Source organism: Peromyscus maniculatus, chromosome 8, assembly GCF_049852395.1.
Source record: "Peromyscus maniculatus bairdii isolate BWxNUB_F1_BW_parent chromosome 8, HU_Pman_BW_mat_3.1, whole genome shotgun sequence".
Taxonomy (NCBI): domain Eukaryota; kingdom Metazoa; phylum Chordata; class Mammalia; order Rodentia; family Cricetidae; genus Peromyscus; species Peromyscus maniculatus.
In genome coordinates this window covers 56,655,921-56,678,434 of record NC_134859.1, presented here as the reverse complement: position 1 = coordinate 56,678,434, position 22,514 = coordinate 56,655,921, and the positions used below count along the sequence as shown (strand labels likewise).

The 22,514-nt window shown below is 42.6% G+C and overlaps 1 protein-coding gene across 1 annotated transcript in view; it reads left to right on the top strand.

The window, feature by feature from the left end:
* LOC102906497 (NACHT, LRR and PYD domains-containing protein 1a-like) overlaps positions 1–22,514 on the top strand; it is a 58,711-nt gene that overhangs the window by 10,755 nt on the left and 25,442 nt on the right. Inside the window, 4 exon segments of the mRNA XM_076577751.1 lie at positions 4,197–4,208; positions 13,926–15,576; positions 16,470–16,640; positions 17,391–17,561. Coding sequence (XP_076433866.1) covers positions 4,197–4,208; positions 13,926–15,576; positions 16,470–16,640; positions 17,391–17,561 — 2,005 coding nt within the window.

Below are 22,514 nucleotides of genomic sequence, written 5' to 3'. Positions count from 1 at the left end.
ACAGGCAGTAATGAGGAGGTCATGTGGTTGTGTTTACAACCAATGAGAAGGCAGAATAGAAGGTCAATAAAAAGACAGACACATAGGAAGTAGGTCTTTTTCTCAGGGGAAGGACAGCAGCGGGTGATAAGAAGGTGGTTTTAGTTTCAGCTCTTAGCTACTGCTCTGACCTCTTGGGCTTTTAACTCTGCATTTGGCTCTGTGCTTCTTATTTAGTAAGACCATTACATCTACATTTAGCACCCAACGTGGGGCCCAAACCCACAACCCTGAGATTAAGAGTTTCACGCTTTACCGACTGGGCTAGCCGGGCTTACTCCTTGTGGTTTGCTCAGCCTGATTTCTTATAGAACCCTCGACCACCAGCCCATGCATGGCACTGCATATAATGTGCCCTCCCTCATCAATCACTAATTAAGAAAATGTCCCACAGGCTTGCCCACCACCTTATCTTATAGAGGCATTTTTCAGGTTTCTCTTCTCTGATGACTATAGCTTATGTCAAATTGACAAAAAACTAGCCAGTACAGTAAAACTACTGTTTGCTTTCTACCCTTGGCAATTTACATAGGGCCTTACAGAATTAAGAAAACTAGCCCTCTTGGAGAAGTCTTCTGGATCAGATATACTTTGAATCTTACAAGTCCTGTGTTCAAGGTGTGAGGTGATCTCAGCACTAAGGTCTTACCTTCAACTTTTAAGAGGGAACCAAAGGCAACTATTGTTTTGGGAGCCCCATTTACTCCCTTGACTAACAACTCAAAAGAAGGCTTCTCATGCCTGTTTTTAGAGTATATATTAGTCTATGGCTTTAGGGAAGTAATATCATCCCAAATGAAATATCTTCATTAATATGTGTGCATGTGTGTATACATATGTGTGCACATACATACACTTAGAAGTACTGTATGTAATTTTAAGTACATATAAAACAATATGATTCCCTAAATAATATAGTGTTTAGTGTTGTTAATAATATATAGTTAGTGTTGTTTAATCCTCATCCCTCTAGTTCTTTATTGTCCTCCCTCCCCTCTTCCCAATTAAAGCCCTCTCACCTCAGTTTTCCCATTTCCCTCTTCATAGAACATGTATCATTCTATTCCACTCTCTAGAGCTACTTCAGACCCCACGGTCCCTTTTCTCTTCCCTGGTTTCTGCAGTGACTCCAGGTTACATAATGACATCTGAAGATGGGAAGCTAGGAACCACAAATGAGAAAGAACACGAGTGTGTCTTCCTAGGTCTGAGTTACCACGCTTAAAATATTTTCTAGTGACATCCATTTACCTGCCAAATTCATGATTTCATTTTCTTTGCAGCTAATAGTATTCCATTATGTGTATGTACAACATTTTCACTATCCATTCATCAGTTGAAACTTTTGCATTGTTTCCATTTCCTAGCTGTTGTGAATAGAGAGACTATGACCACAGCTGAGCAAGTTTCTGAGGAGTACGATGTTTAGTCCTTTGAGCATATGCCAAGGAGTGGTACAGCTGGATCAGATGCTAGATCAGTTTTTAGCTCATTTTTACAATTTCCACACTGATTTCTAGAGCAGTAGGCCAGTTTGCAATCCCACCAACAATGGATAAGGATTCCATTTTCCTCACATTCTCCCCAGCATTTGTTGTTGGTTATTTTCTTAATCTTAGCTGTTCTGACTGGAGTAAAATGAAATTACAAGGTTGTTTTATTTTGCAATTTTCTGATTGCTAAGGAAATGATGAACACTTTTTTAGATATTTCTTGTCCATTTTCATTTCTTTTTATGAGAACTCTCTCAAATCTATAGCCCATTATTTAATTAGACAATTTGCTCTTTAACTCCTTGCCTTGTTTTGAACTTGTTTTGGAGTTCCTTATATATTCTGTATATTAATCCTTTGTCAGATGTATAGATGGCAAAGATTCTCTCCCACTCTGTTGGCTTCCTCTTCATTCAACTTATTGTTTTTAGATGTGCAGAAGTTTTTTTAGTTTGACAAGGTCCCACTTATCACTTGTTGGACTTAATTCCTGGGCAAATGGAATCTCAGAATGTCCTTTCCTACACGTATATCCTGTAGGATACTACCTATGTTTTCTTCTAGCAGTTTCAGTGTTCAAGTTTTACAAGTCTTTGATCCATTTGGATTTCAGTTTTGTCCAGGCTGACATAGGTCTGGTTTCATTTTTCTATACATATGCATCCAGTTTTAGCAGGATCAATCGTTGAAGATGTTATCTTTTATCCAGTGTACATTTTTAGCATTTTGTTAATTATCAGAAGGCTGTAGTTAGGTATATGCATGTTAGGATCTTCTACTTTTTCCAACTGGCTTGCATACCTGTTTTTATGCTGGTATCAAAATATTTTCATCACCACAGCTCTGTAATAATTCTTGAAATCTGGAATGGTAATTCTGCCAACATTGTTTGAGTCAGGGTTGCTATGGCTATCTGGAGTCTTTGGTGGCTCCATATGAATTTTAGGATTTTTTTTTCTATTTCTGTGAGGAATGTTGTGGGGAAGTGGGCATGGCACAGGTCTTTAATCCTCATACTCAGGAGGCAGAGGCTGGCAGATCTCTGAGCGTTCAAGGCCAGCTGGGTCTGCATAGTGAGTTTCTGGACAGCCAGAGCTATATGGAGGGATTCTATCTAAAAAAAAAAACATGAAGAAAGAAAAAAGGAATTTTGTGGTGAGTGCAGAGGCTAGAAATTGCTTTGTGTTTAATGGCTCTTGTTTCTCTTACAGAGGATCCAGGTTTAATTTCCAGCACCCACACAATGCAGTGGCTCACAACCATCTGTATCTCCAGTTCCAGATCAAATGTCCTCTTCTGACCTCCATGGGCTCCAGGCAAAAAAGTAGTACACATACATGCTTGCAGGCAAAATACTCCTACACATGAAATGAAATAACCTTTCTTTAAAAAGGAAAATCTTTTAAATTTTTTAAACAGATGTTGTGACCATTTTGGTTGAGATTTCATTGAATCTGTAAATTGCTTTTGGTAAAAATGGTTATTTTCACAAAATTCTACCAATCTACAAGCATGAGAGTTCTTTCCATTTTCTAGTATCTTCCTCAATCTGTTTATTCAGTAATTTGGAGTTTTTATTTGTGGAAGTCTTTTACCTCTTAGGTTTATTCCTATTTTATTTTCTGTGCAGCTGTTGTGAATGGGAAAGTCTCCACCATCTCTTTCTCAGTGTATTTGTTGGGAGTATGTAGAAAGGCAACTGATTTTTGTTAAGTTGACTTTTTTATCCTGCCACTTTGATGCAATTGGTGATCATTTAAGGAAGTTTTCTGGTGGAATTTTTGGGATCTCTTATGTATAATGTCATATCATGTGTAAATAGAGCTAATTTGAAATCTATTCCTATTTGTATCCATTTTAATTTCATTCTCTTGCCTTATTGCTCCAGCTAGTTCTTTGAGCACGATATTGAAAAGAAATGGGGTACTGGAGAGATAGCTCAGCAGTTGAAAGCACTGGTTGTTCTTTCACAAGATGTAGGTTCAATTCTCAGCACCCACATAGCAGCTCACAACTGTCTGTAACTCTAGTTCCAGGGAATCTGACACCCTCTTCTAACTTTTGAGGGCACTGCACATACATGGTACACAGACATACATACAGGCAAAACACCCATACACATAAAATAAAAAATAAAATGAAAAAATTAGAGCATAATTCTTTATTAATTTTAGGGGGGAATTTCACAACTCCTTTCAGACATCACCCAATCCTGCTCACCTCCCAGTCCCTTCATGTCCTCCTCTCACACCTGCAGCATCTTCCACAAAAGATTTCCCCCACCCAAATTAATTAAAAACAAAGAAAACACAAAACCTACCTCACTCCATCTTTCCCAACTTTCCGACACCTCTTCATTCATCCTAGTGGTATTGGGAACTGTGGTGTGTCACACAGTATACTCTTTTGTCCAATCAGTCCCACCTGTGAATTTTCACTGCAACAAGTTATTGGTCTGTTTTAAGTCCTCTGGCCTCTTGTACACCATCATCACTGGATCCTCACTGAAACTCCTCTCAGATATCCTGCTGCTGTTAAGGGTCATGGAGATCCTTCAGCCATCATTTCACAAGACCAGTCCTTTCACATACTCCAGCAGGTCATAGACAAGGTAGATGTTAAGGTGAGCCAACCCAAGGCCCAGGTTTTGGGCCTGGGTGGTAGCTAAACTGGTCAGTCCCAGATGAGACTGTGACTGGTAAAAAGTGGAGCCAGCTCTCCTATGCACATGGTGTGTGTGTGTGGGGGGGGGGTCAGTTCTCCCATGAGGGGTCAGGATAGCTCTCCTGCTGCAGTGTCCCACAAGGGGCAGGGCCAGCTCTTACAGGGCCAGTGAAGGGTAGGCCTGGCTAACCATGGCTCTCAGATTTCAGCACACATGTTTCCTATGGCCCTCTCTGGTAAAATAAGGCATGGACATTAACACAGACCCCAGCTGCAGTAGGATTATGGACCCAGGCCCCGCCTGCAGGACTTCAACGGGTTCTTGACCACCCTAAGGAGGGAATGTAGGGACAGGAGATACAAAGGAAAAGACACCAAGTCTAGATTCTGATCAAGGTGCCCTTTATTTCTCTTCCAGAAAGGTTTATATAGTTCCACAGGGTGGGGGGGAGCAAGAAGCTGTCATCTGCATAAGGTGGGGCAAGCTAACAGGATGTTTGTATAGGATGTTTACAGGGTGAAAGGGTCAAGGGCTCTGATTCAATGTCCATTTGCTAGGCAACCTGACTGTAAGATGATCTAGTTCCCTGTCTTATTGGGGGTCTGTATTTTTCCACTAACTAGAAATTCTGTCCTTGTCCCTGACATCTCCCCCTTCTTAGTAATAAATCTAAGGGCCACATAAACCAGGTTCGAATGGTCTAAAAGGAGGGCTCTGAAAGAGGCTTTGCATGGAGGATTACAGAGGCTCTATCCCTCTAAAGGTTGTGAAAAGGTCCAAGAGGGATGTCAACACGGACCCCAGTTGTGGTAGGACCATGTACCCAGATATGGCACTTTGCAGTAGGCCAGGCCCGGACATCACTCTGGCCTGGGGGGCAAGCAGGCCACCCACATCAGCCTGTGCCTCTTTGCTTTTGCCTCCTCACTTTTGCCTTTTTCCACAGCGTGTTGATCATTCTATTTCTCTTTCTTTCCCATTTATCCACCACATGTTTGCTCATCATAATGGCGCCTGCCCACCTGATGCACAAGGTGGGCCTATGGACCTATGGGTGTCTTCAGCCAGCCTGGACTGTGAGGGCCAAAAAACTTTTTTTTAAAGAAAAGGAGTAGGAATAGTGGACAACCCCATCTCATTCATGATTTTAATAGGATTACTTTGAGGTTTCTATCCCTTTTGGAAAATGTTGGCTTTGTGTTAGTTATAGAGCCTTCAATATGTTGAGTTATGTTTTCTCTGGTACTACTCTCAAAAACTTTTCTCATGAAGGAATGTTGGGATTTGTCAAAGAATTTTTCTGCATCTATTGAGCTAATAATGTAATTTTTTCTCTTTAAGGCCACTTTATATGACTCCTAATCTTAATTAGTTTACATAAATTTTTTGAACCATCCCTGCATCTCAGTATAAAACCAAATTAAACATGGTGAATGATCTTTTTTATATGTGGCTGAATTCAGTTTTTGAGAGTTTTTGGTGTGTGTGGGGGGGCGGCGTGGGGGGTGGTTTTGGTATTAGAGTTAACCTGGCATAGAAAGAGTTTGGAAGTGGGTTTTTTATTTATTTTGAATAACTTTAAAAGTATTGTAGGTCTTATTTGAGAATCTAGTAGAATTCTGCTGTAAATCCATCTCTGCTTGGCTGATTTTACTCAGAAGTCTTTCTATTACTATCTCAATCTCCTTCTTTGCTAGTTGTCTGTTTAGGTTGTAGATGTCTTCTCGGTTTAACTTTGGGGACTTGGGTGAATCCATATTTTTGTCCAATTTTTTTCAGATCTTCCAATTCAACAGAATACAAGTTTTTAGTGTATTTTCTTATACTATTCTGAATTTTTCTGGCGTCTATTGTAATATTTCCCTTTTCATTTCTGATTCTGTTCATTTGGGTCCTCTCTTTTTTTTTTTTTTTTTTAGTTTGGTTAGTTGGGCCAAGTGTCTGTTGTTTATTTTAGAGAAACTTCCTTCAGCTGCTGAGTAGAAAGTATATTCTTTGTTGTTTTGGTGAAATATTCTGTAGATATCTGTCAATTCCATCTGATGTATGATGTCATTTAATTGTGATGTTTCTCTGTTATTTTTTTTCCAGATGAGCTCTGTTAGAGAAAGTGGAATATGAAATCACCCCTACTCTTCTTAGGTTGATGTTCTACTGTGCTTTTATTCCGGCATTACACTTTTTACAAAATTGGGTGCACCAAAGTTGGTGCATACATTTTTAGAACTGCAATATCTTTGCTAATTGTTCCTTGGTTAAAATGAAGTGTACTTATTTACCTCTTTTGCTTCCTTTTAGTCTATTTTTCAGGTATTAAGATAGCAGCACCTGCTTGCTTCCTAGTCCCATTTGCTTGGAATATGTTTCTATCCTTTCACAATAAGGTACTATCTTTAAAGCTATAAGTAAGTAATTATAGACAACAGAAAGACAGATTTTATTTCTTAATCAATTCCTCCAGCCTTTATTATGGAACAGATGCCATTAACACTATTGAAGTTACTATTAAAATGAGTATATACTGACCACAATAATTTTGTTGTTGTTTGCTGTTGGTGCTCTTAGTCACACTGTGTGTTTTTGTAATTATGTTTTCCTTTTACTGTCTCTTAGCTATGCTGATTCCTCTCTTCAGTAGAAGTATTGCTTCCAATGTTCTCTGCAAGGATGGCTTGGTGGACATGAATTATTTTAGCCTGTGTGTATCATGGAAAGTTGTTTTTTCTCCTTCAACTATGACAGACTGTTTTATTGGGTACAATATTCAAGGTTGTCATCCATGGTCTTTAGGACATGGAGTACATTGTTCCAGGACATTCTGGTTTTCAAAGTTTCCATGGAACAATCTGTTGTTATTCTGATGACTTTGCCTTTATATTCATGGTTTATTTTTTCTCTTATACCTTTCAATATCCTCTCTTTGTTATGTATATTTGGTGTTCTAACTATAATATGTCATGGGAAGGCTTTTTTTTCTGCTCCTTTCTTCTAATAATAGCTGTGCTTCTTGTATCTGTATGGGTTTATCTTTCCTGATTTGGGGGAAGTTCCCTTCTCTGATCTTGTTGAAGCTCTGGTCTATGAATTGACCTGGGAGTCTTCTCCTTCATCTGTACATATAAATAAAATATTTGCTCTTTTCATAGTGTCCCACACTTCCTACATGTTCATCTGTTTTTATTAGTTTGCTTTTTTAATTTTTTAAATACTTTGCTTATGTGATCTAATTCCTCTCCTTAACTTTGAGTCTTGATATTCTATCTTCTACTTGATCCATTTTACTTGTAAGGCTTTCCTTTCAATTTTCTAATTGGGTTATTGAGTTTTTCAATTTCATCTTTATTTCAGCTTGAGTCCTCTTCAATGCTTCTATCTCTTTGTTGAATTCCATTTTCAAATCCTGGATTATCTTTGTTGTGTCATTCAGCCTTGTGTTTTTGTGTTTTCTTGTACAACACTCAGACATTTATTCTCTTTGAGTTCATTCTATTTAAGTTCATTGAGCAAGTTGTTTCTGATATGTTTGAACTCCTTGATTCTTTGAGGTTTATGATTGTTTATGATTTACATAGGTAATTCTCACTGGATAACATTTCTTTGGGACTATTGAATTGAGTGGTGGCAAATACTGGCTTGACCTTCATCTTGTTTTTACAAGACCTGTGCTTCTTTTATTGATTCTGTTTCTGATATGGACACAGCAGGTTGGGTTTACACATAGGATGATCCACACAGCCTGAAACTAGGGTTAGAGAGGATGCAGGTGGACCTCATCAGCTAGGGCTGGCACCTGTTCTAGAGATTAGGGAAAATACAGTTAGGGCAGGGTCAGGCAGATTCCCCAGGCTGGACCCAAGCATAGGATGTGTGGGCCAAGATGAGCCTGAAGGATGGGTGTGATATAAGCAGCCATGGGTTGATGAGAGTTGCTAGGGTGGCCAGTCCAAGGAACACACAGAATATATGCAGCTTACCTGCACCTCTGGGTCACATGCCTAAGCTAGAGGATTCCTAGTGGAGAAGGTTCTGAGATATAGTGAATCTCAAAGGAAGGGAAATGAACCAGGAGAGGTCATGATCCATGGAATGGAACTGCAGGCCTATCAGGAATTGAAAATGGGGGGGTGCTCCAGAGGGTACTGGTAGATTATCAATGTCTTTAAACAACCAGGATAAGTTAAAATATTCCTGGTTGATAAGGTGGGTCCCATGGGGAGAGTCTAGGAGGATATCGGGATCCCTGGCAAACAGCTGTAGAGTGAGTGATGTGGAGGGGTGCAGCATTTGTGAGTGCAGGTCTAGAACAACATTTTTTGATGTTTAAAAATTTATGTATTTATATATTATAGCTTGATCATATCCACTCCCAACTCCCCCCTTCTCTCTCCCCCAGGATAATCTCCCAACACACCCCTGCCCACTTTCATGTCTTCTCAATTTTTTTCATTTTGTTATTGTCATTGTTGATTTGTTTATTTTTTGTTGTTGTTTTTTAAAATCTCTCAGTCCAATGAGTGATGCTTGATAAAATAATGACTGATTTTGTTAGGTTGGTCTTGGCAACTTGTGCACAAGCAACTATAGCTGTAGTGAGTTCATGAGTACAACAGTCATGTAATGTCCAGAAGAACACACTTCACAGAACACACTCCTTCCTGCCCTCCAATTCTTTCATTCTTTCTACCACCTCTTTTGCAATGTTCTCAGATCCTTGGTGACACCACTCAAATATCCCACTTCGAGCCAAGCACTCAACAGACTCAGCAGTTTGACCATGAGTCTCTACATTAATTGCTGCCCACTTCAGAGAGAAGCTTCTGTGGTCAAAGTTGAGAGAAACAGTAATCTATGAGAATAAACATAAATATTCAGGAGGCAGATTAACAATATGCCAGTTTAGCAAAATAATAGTGATAGGTCCACCTTGGAGCTGTATTCTCCTGAGCCATGGACTTTAGACCATGTTTACAGGCATGAATTAACTACTTTGAATTTGAATCTAATTATAAAACAGTTGAATACCCTATAACCTTCATGTCATTATTGCATCAGTGAGCATGTCTTGCCTGGAAGGTCACTATTGCAGCATTCAGGGTTGAGGTCACCACCAGGAAATAACATTGATGGATTTTATCCACCAGTGGCTTCATAACACCTAGCACTATGAAAGCTTGCCAGGATGGAAAATGCTGAATGTCTGTTCCAACTTGATTTCCCTACATCCTGTAACAGAAGGATGTTGTGTCTTTAGTAATAAGGTATTAACTCGAGTTCTGGTAGACTACCAAGAGCAATAGCAACAGGACTTGCTGTTTTTGGAGTCTTTGCATACTCCCTGACTAGTAACTCTTAGGGAGGTACTCTATGCTCGGCACTGGGACTTCCCTTTGATAACTCATGTCTTCTGAGGAAAGCACCATGCACTTATTGCTCACTATTCTACATTTATCTAAGTTACTTTTTGATTAGCTTACAAACTGGTGTGTGTCCATAGTACCTTTCATACACTGTTGGTTTGGGTTTACCCATCCCACCCCCTGCTCTCCCCATTACACAATCCCTATCCTCACTTCAATCTTGACCCACTTAAACCTCACTTAAACATTATATCATAAGAGTTCTACTCTGTCTGCACCCCTTAAGACCCCTTACTCTAGCCCTCTCTTGGGTTCATTAAAGTTTTCTAACCTGTAGAGAATCTCATATGGTTCCACCTCTAGATGAAAAGCTAAAAGGCAATTAATGAATGCTGAGAGGGGGAGAATCAGTCTTCTCCAAAGATGAGTCCTAAGTTATCCAGTCCCAAGAGGTCAGCATTAAACACATAACAGCAATATTAAATAGACTCAACAGAATGTGTGTGTGCATTTATGTATGCAACAATCATCAAGGAAGAAAAGGAGAATTTCGGAGGGAAGGAGAGGACACAGGAGGAGTTTGAGGGGAGACAATGAAGGGTGGAAATGATGTAAAATGGTATATATGTAGAAAATTCTCAAAAATTAACTTAAAAGAAACTTCTAAAATAAAAATTAAACATACAAATCTAAATAAATGAATCATATACATAATATATGATCATATGCCAGATGTTTCACATATGACAAAAAAAGTGTAAGATTTGCCTCTCTGGGTGTGGTTACCTCACTACGTAGGATATTTCCCATTTCCATCCATTTTCTATGAATTTTATTGTCCTTTTCTTCTGTCTATGTATATATGTATGGCATGCATACGTGTGTGCATCTTTGCTTGTTTTGGGGCACACATATGTCAGAGTTTGCACTATGCTTGCTTGTGAGCACCCTAAATTGATGTGTTCAGTCTTTCTCAGTTGTGCTCCTATATTCATTGAGGCAGAGGTTCTCATCCATGCCCAGAGCTTGTCAGTGCAGCAAGTCTAGCTAGCTACCTTGCTCTGTGGGTCCCTTGACTTAGCTTTCTGAGCCTGAAATGACAGGTGCCACAGTGCAAATGCCATATGTACAGGGGATCTCGGGATCAAAATTCTAGTCCATTTGCTTTTCTTCAAACTGGTTAACTTGCTACCTAGCTGCTTTTGAAATGCAACAGAACTGAAGAGAATTTAGATGTTTGCATGGTAACAGATACATCCCAGCTGGAAGGTCTTGGAGAGCCTGGCCTAGGAAGAGTTGAGCCCTCTCTTGATACTTCAGGCAGACATGGCCTGAGCCAGGCAGACCTTGGCCACAGACATGAATGGTCAGCATGCTGCACTAAGGAAATGTTAGAAGTCTTCCTACAGAAGATAATGAGAGCAGACTGATGGAACCAGATTTCAGAAGCAAGTTAGCTCCTGAAGTCATTCTCTTAAGCACTAATTGTGTGAATTGATATTACACTATATGCTCTTATGAAGTTTTCTTCAGTACTTTGTCCATGAAAGGACAAGCAACTGCCTTGTATTTTGGTCAATCAGCAGGTACGGAGGATTTTGGTATATTGGGCATCCTCCTATCTGTCTTATCTTGAGTTCCTTCCAAAGAAGATGCTGAGATAAGACTTGTAATCAGGTACAAACTGGAGAGAAGCCTCCTCAGATGCACTGGTTAGAGGAAAGGGGAGTAGGGCAGGAGGGAGGAAGCTAGCAAAGTGTGCTGTGTCTAGTGGTGGAGCAGGTTACATCAAGAGAAAATGTGTTAGTTTGTTTTCCATTGGCAGGACAGGAACAGAGACTGGGTAACTTTTGTTATTCTTGTTGTTTGTTCAATTGATTGATTGATCGATTGATTGATTGATTGTAGCCCAGATGTTTCCAAACTCACCATATGGAAAAGCTGGTCCTGAGCTCCTGATTCTCCTGCCTCTGTCTTATGAGTGATAAATTATAGGACTAGACCACCATGCTCATTGATTTTGGTTTTTCATTTTGCTTTTATTTTTGGTTTCTTGGGATGGAGGTTAGAATATGTATATTTAATTATGGTTCTGAAGTCTGGAAGTCCAAGATTAGAGATTACCACTGGTCAGCTTAAAAAACAACACCACCAAGAAAAAACATGGTCAATGTTGGTATCTGTGGTCCCTGCTGTTGCCCCAGGCAATGTTGAAGCCTGAGGTTCATGTGGATATCTGTAGTCTTGGCTGTCACTAGAGGACATGATGATGTCTGAGGCTGATGCTACTGCCAGAGGCCAGATGGACCTATGTAGTCCATGCTACCTCAGGAGAACATGTTAATGTCCTTATGGTCCAGGCTTCCCCCAGAGTGCCATGTTGGAGCTCATGGTTCTACTGCATTAGTGGGGCTATATTGATGTCTGTGGCCCATGTTATTACCAAAGTCTGTGCTACCACCTGAATCCATGTTGATGTCTGTGGCCTGTGCTGTTGCCATGAAAGTGTTTGTGTTCTGTACTGCAGTCAAGGGTCATATTGATGTCCAGGGTCTAAGCTGCCATTGCAGACCATGCTGAGGTCTGAGGAGGTCTAAGGTGCCAACAAAGGCCATGTGGATATCCATGGTCTGTGTTCCTGTAGAAGGCCATGTTGATGTCTGTCTTCTGTGTTACCACTGATGATGACATAGATGTCCATAGTCTGTGCTGCTGCCTGGAGCCATTTTGATGTTCATGGCTTGTTCTACCACCTAGGGTCATGATAGTATCCAAATCCTGTGCTTCAGCAGAGGGTTATGCTTATGACTGTAGTCTGTACTGCTACCAGAGATAATGCTGAGGTCTGTGGCACATGCTAATGCCAGAGGCCATGTAAAAGTCCACAGTCTATACTCCTGCTGACGGTAAAGGGCAAGGAAACTACTTTTTAGTGGTATCTATGACTGCAGACTCCCAGTTGAGAAAGAGGGACATAGTAGGCTTCTGTGACAATCCCTATCCCCACCTCCCACCCCCAAATAGTAACAACCTAGACAGGAAGTCATTGAAGAGAACTACTTAAAATTGTGATAAGAATAATAAAGTATAGCTTCCCATAGTTGTTAACTTCTGGTGAGTGTATGGGTGGGGAAGGACCTTTTTTTTAAGAGGCTAGCCCCTGGGAGTTTGACCATGCCCCAGTAAATATATGGACAACCCAAATTGGACTTCTCTCTCTCTCTCTCTCTCTCTCTCTCTCTCTCTCTCTCTCTCTCTCTCTTTCTGACCTTCTTTCTCTCTGGGGAGGAATCAAGGGTGGGGTGGGGTGCAGGGCACAAATATGAGAGGACTGTGGGAAGAAAATGGGAGAATTTAAGATGGAAGTAAGTGTTATTGGGGTACATTATGTGAAAGTCCAAAATAACCAATAAAATATTATGTGGAGGAAAATTATAAATTATAAAGGTAATCAGGTGCCTGCAGGAAAGAAAGGGTACCTGTTACCAGAAGAGTTTACCCATTCCTAGAAGAAAAGTATTAAGGGGCCTGTCCCATGACTAAACACTCACACTGTAAACTTGTCCCCATTCTGCTACAGTGGCAACAAAGTTTCAAAATGAGTTTCAGTGGGTTCAAAAAATATCCAAGCAGTACCCACAAAGCCTGTTGTTAACAATGATATCTAGAAGGGAGTACAAAATACATCTGGTGTATTGCGGGGACAGGTAATCTAACCCATGTCCTGAAACATAAACTCTAAGCATCCCAAGACTATCCCTTCAGACTCAGAATCTTGGGACTTACAGAATGATGTTGTCAGAACTGTAATGGTGGAAGCCAATTTGATCTGTTGGGAGCAGATATTGACTCAACTGTCTATGATCTTCCCAGTACTCCATGGCCTCCTATAGTACAGACCACAGTTGTCAAATTACAGATGGGAAAACTGAGCTCAGTGGAGCTGCTGAATCATCCCATAGACTGAATGAGGACAGATTTGTGTCTCTGAACTTGCCCTCTATTCTCACACCCAAGGGCAGGTCTAGCAGAGATTAAGACATCAATAAATATCAGATGTGTGAATGAACATCATACACCATTATTAGTAGTAGTCAAGTGAAGACTTAAACTAGATTCTTTTTTTTTTTAACTAGATTCTTCTAGCCTAAAGCTCACATATTTTTTTGCACTGCACTGTTCAGAATATCCCAGTGGCCACATCCAGTATGCTATACAGCTCAGACAGATGCCTAAATTCATCCAGTTGTTGAAGGATGGAAGGAAAGAAAGAATGAAAAAAAAAAACAAACAACACTAATGAGTTCACTTATGCTCTGTCTTTCTTCCCTAATTTACAATTCATTTCAGAAATACATCAGAATGAAGGAGAAGAGAATCTTTACCATACTGAATCCTTGAAAACTGTGGATGTGCTGCAAAATTACACACAGCTGCTACTACTACAAAAATCTTGCCCAAGATGCTGGAAGACCTTGGTCAAGAAAAGCTGGCATCAATGTGCAGCAGAAGAGAAGGGACATCTGATTGAGATTCAAGACTTATTTGCACAAAGCCTAGATACCAAGGAAGAGTCTCAGTTAGTCGTGTTGGAAGGGGCTCCTGGGATTGGGAAGTCAACGCTGGCCAGGCAGGTGAGGAGAGCATGGGAGGAAGGCCAGCTCTACAGGGATCGCTTCCAGCATGTCTTCTACCTCAGCTGCAGAGAGCTGGCCCAGTGCAAGCAGCTGAGTCTGGCTGAGCTCATAGCAGAAGACCATGCTCTGCCCACAGTTCCCATCAAGAAGATCCTGTCTCACCCTGAGAAGCTGCTCTTCATCCTGGATGGCATAGATGAGCCAGCATGGGTGTTGGAGGAGCAGAATCCTGAGCTCTGTCTCCACTGGAGCCAGCCACAGCCTGTGTATACACTGTTGGGCAGTTTGCTGGGGAAATCCATCCTGCCTGGGGCTTCCTTGCTGCTTACAACTCGGACCACAGATCTACAGAAGTTCATTCCTTCCTTGGGGCAGCCAAGTTGGGTGGAAGTCCTGGGTTTCTCTAAGTCTGAACGGAAGAAATATTTCTACAAGTATTTTTCAGAGAAAAGAGAAGCAATTATAGCTTTTAGTTTGGTTAAATCAATCCCAGTGCTCTCAACCCTGTGTGTGGTACCATGGGTGTCCTGGCTGGTCTGCACTTGCCTGAAGCAGCAGATGGAACAGGGAGGAGACCTCTCACTGACCTCACAGACCACTACAGACCTCTGCCTGAAATATCTTTCCCAGACTGTCCCAGATCATGTCCTGGGGACCCACCTCAGAGCACTCTGCTCACTGGCTGCTGAGGGGATCTGGAGAAGAAGAACCCTGTTCAGTAAAAGAGATCTCTGGAACAAAGGGTTAGCTGAGGATGTCATTGGCACTTTCCTGAAGATTGGTGTCCTTCAAAAGCATTTTAGCTCTCTGGTATCTCAAAGCTACAGCTTTGCCCACTTGTGTCTCCAGGAGTTCTTTGCAGCAATGTCCTACATCTTGGGAGATAATGAGGAGGAGCATAGTGATATGGAAAACTACAAAATTGTGGAAACACTGATAGAAGTATATGGAAAACATTCTTTGTGTTGGGCACCCACTGTGCGTTTTCTGTTTGGTCTTTAAAATAAACAAAGAACAAGAGAAATGGAGAAGATTTTTGCCTGCAGTTTGCCTTGGAAGACAAAGTTGAGCCTGTTGTGGGGCATCCTAGGACAAACCTTATGCTATCAAACATATTCTCTGGGTTTACTTCATTGTCTATATGAGATTCAACATGAGGAGCTCCTAACACAGGTGATGCACAATTATCAAGAAACAAGTGTACATGCCCATATAGATATAGCACACTCAGTGTTCCAGACAAAAGTAAAGCATCTGGTGGTCCAGACAGACCTGGAGCTCATGGTTGTCACTCTCTGCATTAAGTTCTGCCACCATGTGAAGAGGCTCCAGCTGAATTGGGGTGAACAGCAGGGACAAATGCTAAGGGCCCCCAGGATAGTTCTGTGAGTATCCTGACACAGCCCTCTCTCTCCATGTGGATGCCATGAGCACACATGTTCTGAGCACCAGCAGCACTCTTAGCTGGTTCTAGGGCAGCAGAATTTAGGTCTTCAGTGACATCTAATTGCTGAATCTGACCACCTTTCTCTATTTGCCTCTGTGTGCCTGACTATGGGATTGGGCATTGAACTTTTATCTCTCCCTATGCCTTGGTGAGGAACAACCACTTTCTCTGATTCAAATCATCTTCATCCTTCACAAGGTTCAAATAGCTCAGAGTTATGGATCTTCTCTCTTACCATGCTCAACATCCCATCTCAGAGTTGTCCTTAACCACCTCTCCTGAGCTCTCTTTCCACTTCCCCTTTCCAGTTTTCCTTTATGAGACTCTAGAATTCTTTTCTATATGAAAGCAATTATATTCACATCAAAAAGAAGAAGCTATCTGAATTACCCCCTTTGTGCCAGGTCCTGTGCTGCATACTGTAGATTATAAAGAAAAGATGCTAGCCACCTATTCACACCCCATGGAACACCTAAACAGAGTCAGACAGAAACACAAAAAATGAGCATACAGCATGCTATGATAAGGATATAGACGAGGAACCACCCAGAGGAGAGGATTGGAGCAAAGAGCATGTAGAAGCTGGTGAATCCTGGGGGTGGCTCATTGAGGCCTGGTGCTCAAGCAGAAAGAAACCTAATTTGCTATGTGGGGCTGTGCACCTCAGACCATGCACAGCACACAGGCATCACATCCCTCATGCCGTTCTCTCTCTCTCTCTCTCTCTCTTTCTCTCTCTCCCTCTCTCTCTCTCTCTCTCTCTCTCTCTCTCTCTCTCTCTCTCCCCCTCTCTCTCTCCCTCTCCCTCTCTCCACTCCTACCCTCCCTTAGATCCAGATGGACCCCAACTACTAATGCTAGTTGGCAGATTCTCTTCTCCACTCTTGAGTCCACAGGAAGCCTGGAGGAGCTGGACCTAAGTGGAAATCCACTGAGTTACTATGCACTGCGCGGTCTTTGTAGGACACTAAGAGGCCCTGGATGTCACCTAAAAACAATGTGGTGAGTCTGGCCGGGGTTTCAACTAAAGTAAGGATGGGTGGCAAGAAAGAAAAGGCAAAAACTGGGTCTAGGGTGAGGCTTTATATTCATCAAAATTCACCAAACCCTCTTGACCACACCTGTAACAAATGCCAGACTCGTTATGACAAACAAATGGGTTCTGTTCTTGAGGATCACAAAAAAGCTGACATTCAGCAAGGAGCCCCACTAACTATTGCTAACAACAGGCCCATGAGGTCCACAATGGAGCAAACTTCCTGAGGAAGTGGCTACAAGAGAGCTGAAGAACACAGAAGAGGAGACTAAATGAAGCAGGAAGGGAGAAAGCTCCAGGCCCAGGGAATGGCGTCTCCTCCTGCATCTCCCTCCTGCTCTCTGCCCTTGTAACCAGCCTCCTACCCTGTTTGTATGGACTCCATCTTTACTAGATTTCATATAACAAGTGAGATCATGCCCTATTCAATGGCTGGGGAATTCCACTTCAGATACCTCTTGAAATACACCAGTGAGCTGTTTTGGGCCTCATGGAGCTCTGTCATGGCCAGTCACAGCAGAGTCCGCATCCTGTACTCCATTGTTCCTGCAGCTCAGCTGTGGGAAGCATGGAATTATCCACCCAGACTAGAAAAGGCATTCTGGAGAGCTAAGTACTGCTAACACAGTGTGCCAGGGATTACAAAGGGAGACCTGAGATCAGTTCCCAAGAGCAGTGAGCCCTGGAGAAGCTGACAGTGAACTTCTCCCATGCAGGCTTGTCAACTGTGGCCTCACATCCAGCCACTGTGTGGACCTGGCCTCAGTGCTCAGGGCCAGCTCCAGCCTGGTTGAGTTAGACCTGCAGCTGAATGACCTGGGTGATCATGGTGTGAGGCTGCTCTGTGAGGGGCTCAGGAATCCTGCCTGCAACTTCAGAATCCTTCGGTAAGTAATACCTTGAGATTCCCTTCTGGGCAGGAGGCAGGGGAAAGGACATAATATGGGGTACCAGATGACAGGACATAGAAAAGACTAATAATGCATCTTCAGCCTGGCTCTTGACTAGCTGTGCTTCTTGTACCCTGTGACTTGGGTAAGTCACTGTCTTCTCTGAAATTCAATGTCCTCATCTATTAAATGGGATGTCAGACCCACTTCATGGATTTTAATAACACAAAATGTACATATGTAAAAACAAAAACCAGGTAGGTAGCTCAGCACAGTGGAATCATATGTATTAGCAAGGCTATTATATTAATGGACTTTCAGATTTGCTTTACTCAAGGGCAGTGCTTTAATCAATTATTTATTCATGAATCCATATATGCATTTATATCAGGCCCTCTGTATGTAATCATTAGTGCAGACCCTAGGGATACAATCACAAACATATATAGCTCTGTCCTCCTGAAGCTATGTGGAGACAGACATCACCTGTCAACACATGACTCTGTATTGACAAGCTCTGCTGAATGCCATGGAGTCGACAGTATTGTGAGAATGTCATGCTGTGAGAGATGCAACTTTATTGAGTGGCTCAGGAGGGTTTTCTGAGTCCCAAAGGAGAAGTAGGACTTGGTTAGGTTTCACTACAGGAGCCTGAGATAGTCCTCGGTACCAGAAATGGTACCATTCCCCCTGGACTACAGTTTCACACAACCTCGGAAGCCTCCAAACTATACAGCCCTAAAGAACCTCGTTTTCCAATCAGCTCCTTCATGCTGTCTCTGAGCTTCTCCCTCTCCTGTGTGTAGCTAGAGTTTTCCTGCCTTGCCCACAGTCAGGACAAATCCTTGTCACCTGCCAGTCCCACAGCCGCTCAGACCCAACCAAGTAAACACAGAGACTTATATTGCTTAAAAACTGTATGGCTGTGGCAGGCTTCTTGCTAACTGTTCTTATAGCTTAAATTAATCCATTTCCATAAATCTATACCTTGCCATGTGGCTCGTGGCTTACCAGCATTTTCACATGCTGCTTGTCCTAGAGGCGACTGGCAGTGACTCCTTCTGCCTTCCTGTTCTTTCTTTTCTCCTCTCTGTCCCACCTATACTTCCTGCCTAGCCACTGGCCAATCAGTATTTTATTTATTGGCCAATCAGAGCAACACATTTGCCATACAGAACATCCCACAGCACCTATACCTCCACCTCCCCAGCACAGCCCACAGCCAGTTTCTAGAGGAACTTCCCAGAGGTTGCTGGCCAGTGTCTTTCATGGGTTCAGAGAACCATGGAGGCTCCTGATCCCTGTATCCAGAGTCTTCTGGTTCTTCCAGCCAACAAGAGAAGTCCAGCAGACCTGTGTCATGGGACTTCCCTCTGTCAGACCTTCTGCTTCAACTCTCAAAGCTAAAGGAGCAGTTGGACAGTGAAGAGTCTTCTTTCCACCACTCCGGGAGCTGAAACTGGTCCAGCTGCTTGGCACCTTTGTTCCCCAGCCTGCTTTCAGCCATAACTCTTTCTCATACACTGAAGAACCTGTTCAGAACTGGCCTCTGCTACAGATCTGTTTTCCAGCACAACTCAGTTACATGTAAATTCTTAGCTTCCTCCTTCCCTCCTGGAGACAGAAGCAATCTTGACTTCAAAGGCTTTATCACCAGAAAAAGCACCCAATAAATCAGGAGGGGTGACATGGCACAGACACTCATAAGTGTAGAAGATTTTTCCCTTCCTGTTTTGTCTGTACTCAGAGCAGGCAAAATGATGGTGATGTATCCATACTTAGGAATTGAGGACTTAGAAACTCAGAGAAGGTCACTACCCTAACACCATCCAAAACCCTGGAACTTGAGATTTATAAGAATGAGACCAGAGGACCTTATGTAGTGACTCCTGTGTAAGGATATGGCTTCCAAACCAAGCACTAAAGGGAAAGAGGTGAGGCTAGAACCGATGCTCTTTCCTTCAAGGAAAATTTCCATGATTCAAGCACAATGTTTTAACTTTGATGAGTTGCCTAACATGGACTATTGGGGTCTAGCCCTTGATAGCCCTTTCCCAGGGTCGGTGGAAGAATCTACAGCCAGCTGATAATCTAATCTTAGATGATATGAAATGAATCTGTGTAATGAAACTCTTTAGTCTATACACTTTATTTTTCTGAGTCAGTTCTCTCTCTACACAGCTTCTATTCTGCTCTCTTATTTAGCTCCTTTCTTGCCTGATTTTGCTTTGTTTTTATCTGCTGTAGCCTCCAAGTGCTATCTTAATTTCTTCATCTAGTTCTGCTCCATCTAAGTTCTCATCCATCTAGTTCTTTCCTATCTTTGCTCCTCTCCCATCTCTTTCTCTCTCATCCTGTTCTTCCTCATCTTGTTCTTCCCATCTGGCTGGCTCTTCCTCATCTTCCATCTTGTCCTTCTAGTTCTCTCTTCTAGTCCTCCAACTTCATTCTCCTCCAATCTAGTTCTTTCCAAGTCTCTGAGGTGTATAGTTATATATCCATGCAATAGCAATGCTCTGACTAAGGCAAGGTCACCAGGCTTGAATTCCCTCAGGATCAAAATGGGGGGGGGCAATAACACACAAAAGTGCAGTAATTGCCAGTCATCCTCTGCAACCCAAAAGGGGAGTGGCTAATGGGGAATGAATCAAGTGAGGGCTAAGTTCAGTTAATATCTAAGCAAAGGGATTTTATGTGCTCAAACTATATTCTTAGATGTTAGCTGAAATGTTTAGAACATATAAGTCACTAGGTCATGGGTGAAAATAAAACTGCCTTCTTTATTCCTGGGGCTCTTTATCTGTCAAAGCTCTTTGCCATTTTCTGGCGGGACAAGGGAAGTGTGCTTGGTTGCTAGACAACTTGGCTAGGCAAGTTCTGTCAAACTAGATGCATCTGGTAATTGTTAAAAGTATCATCCTGAGTGAGGTAACCCAGACTCAGAAGGACAAACATAGTATGTACTCACTCATAAGTGGATACCAGATGTGAGGGAAGGCCACCAGATGGCCAGACTGCAACCCACAGCTCCAGAGAGGCTAGCTAACAGGGAAAAACCCTAGGAGGGACACATGGGTGACCCAGCGAAGGAGAAGTGGATGAGATCTACAATGAGCAGACTGGGTGTCGGGGAAAGGGGGTGTCAGAGGGCGAGGACTGGGGAATGAGAACATAGGGAAATGGGAGGGTCGAGCTGGAACAGGGACAGAGTGGGAGGGCAGGGAGGGAGATACCATGATAGATGAGGACATCATGGGAAAAGAAAGAGGCAGGGTGCTGGGGAGGCTCTCAGGAACCCACAAGGATGATACCACCTTGGACTACTGGCAGTGGTCCAGAGAGTACCTGGACTGGTCTACTCTGGTGACTGGTCTAGCGAATATCCTAACTATCATCATAGAGCTTTTGTCCAGTGACTGATGGAGGCAGATGCAGAGATCCATGGCCAGGCACCAGGCTGAGCTCTGGGAATCCAATCGATGAGAGAGAGGAGGGATTCTGCAGGCGGGGAACGTTGAGATCATGAAGGGAAGAAGTGCAGAGATGACCGGCCACACTATTAGAGGTCCATGAACTGTAGGCTGTGAAGTCCCCACAGTACTGGACTAGGCCCTGTGGATACAGAAGATGGATATTTGGCTTGAACTGTTTGGGGAGCACCCAGGCAGGGGGATGGGGATACATCCCTGGTGCATTGGCAGGCTTTTGGGAATCTGGCGCCTGTGGTGTGGCACCTTGTGCAGCCTTGGTGCAGTGGGAAGGGGCTAGGACCTGCCTAGGCTCAGTGTGCCGGGCTCTGCTGACTTCCCATGGGAGACCTTGATTTGGGGGATGTGGGGATGTGGGGTGGCTTGGGAGCGAGGCCTGAGAGACAGGAGGAGGGAGGAGGTGGGATCTGTGGGTGGTATGTAGAGTGAATAGAAAATTTCTTAATAAAGAAAAATAGAAAAAAAAACTAGAGATAAGATTTGAAAAAGGAGAAAGTTAAGCTTAATTAGCACATCCACCAGGCCTTCTCAAATAGATAGTCTAGATGCTTAAGTGTGTTCTTAGAGAATCTATGAGGTATCTCAGACAGGACACTTTTGTCTATCTGGGGATAGTCGTGGCCAGATGCTTCTAATGACAATAATTACAGAACGGCCTGGAATTAGGGATTTTGACTGTGCCTGTTGTAGCACAGTTGGAGAGTGCCTGTTGTAGCACAGTTGGAGAAAGTTATACAAATATTTTAATTGTAGAGGGGAAATTGTGCCCAATGAATGATGGAAAAGCTACAATAGCACATGAGAAATTTATAGCAGGAAATGACTAATAATCAAAAGCCAAAATCACCAAGACTCCTTGAGCCTTGGCCTCATCCTCTGGAAGAGTTCTTAACTCTTCCAGGTATAGCTTTGTCATAATCAGCTGAATTCCTACTTCGATTTTTTTTTTTTTTTTTTTTTTTGCGGCCTGTAGCAGCGGCCCAGATTCTTTTTGGGTTTATGGACATTACCTTCAGCCACTGGGAATGCTAATGGATACAGAGGTACCCTTTGCCCACACGAATCCCCTCATTTATGGCCCTATTCCCTTACCTGTAGACAAATTTCTAAACAGTCTTATTAAATGAAAAACACCAAGCCAAATACAGGGGTGCAAGCTGTAGAAATCAAATCAATAGCGCCAACTAACCTTAGCTTACCACGTTGCCGAAGTTTCCCAAGAGAAGCTTCCTGTCTAACCTGCACCTTCATTGCCTTCCTGTTTTGCCTTCTCATTGGCTCTTAACCCAGCCACCTCACTTCTTCATCACTGCCTGTCCATACAGACCTCCAGATCTCTACGGTTGGTACTGGGATTAAAGATGTGTGTCACCACACTTGGCTGTGTCCTTGAACACACAGAGATTCTGCCTGCCATGTGATCGGATTAAGGGCATGTGCTACCACTGCCTGACTTCTGTTT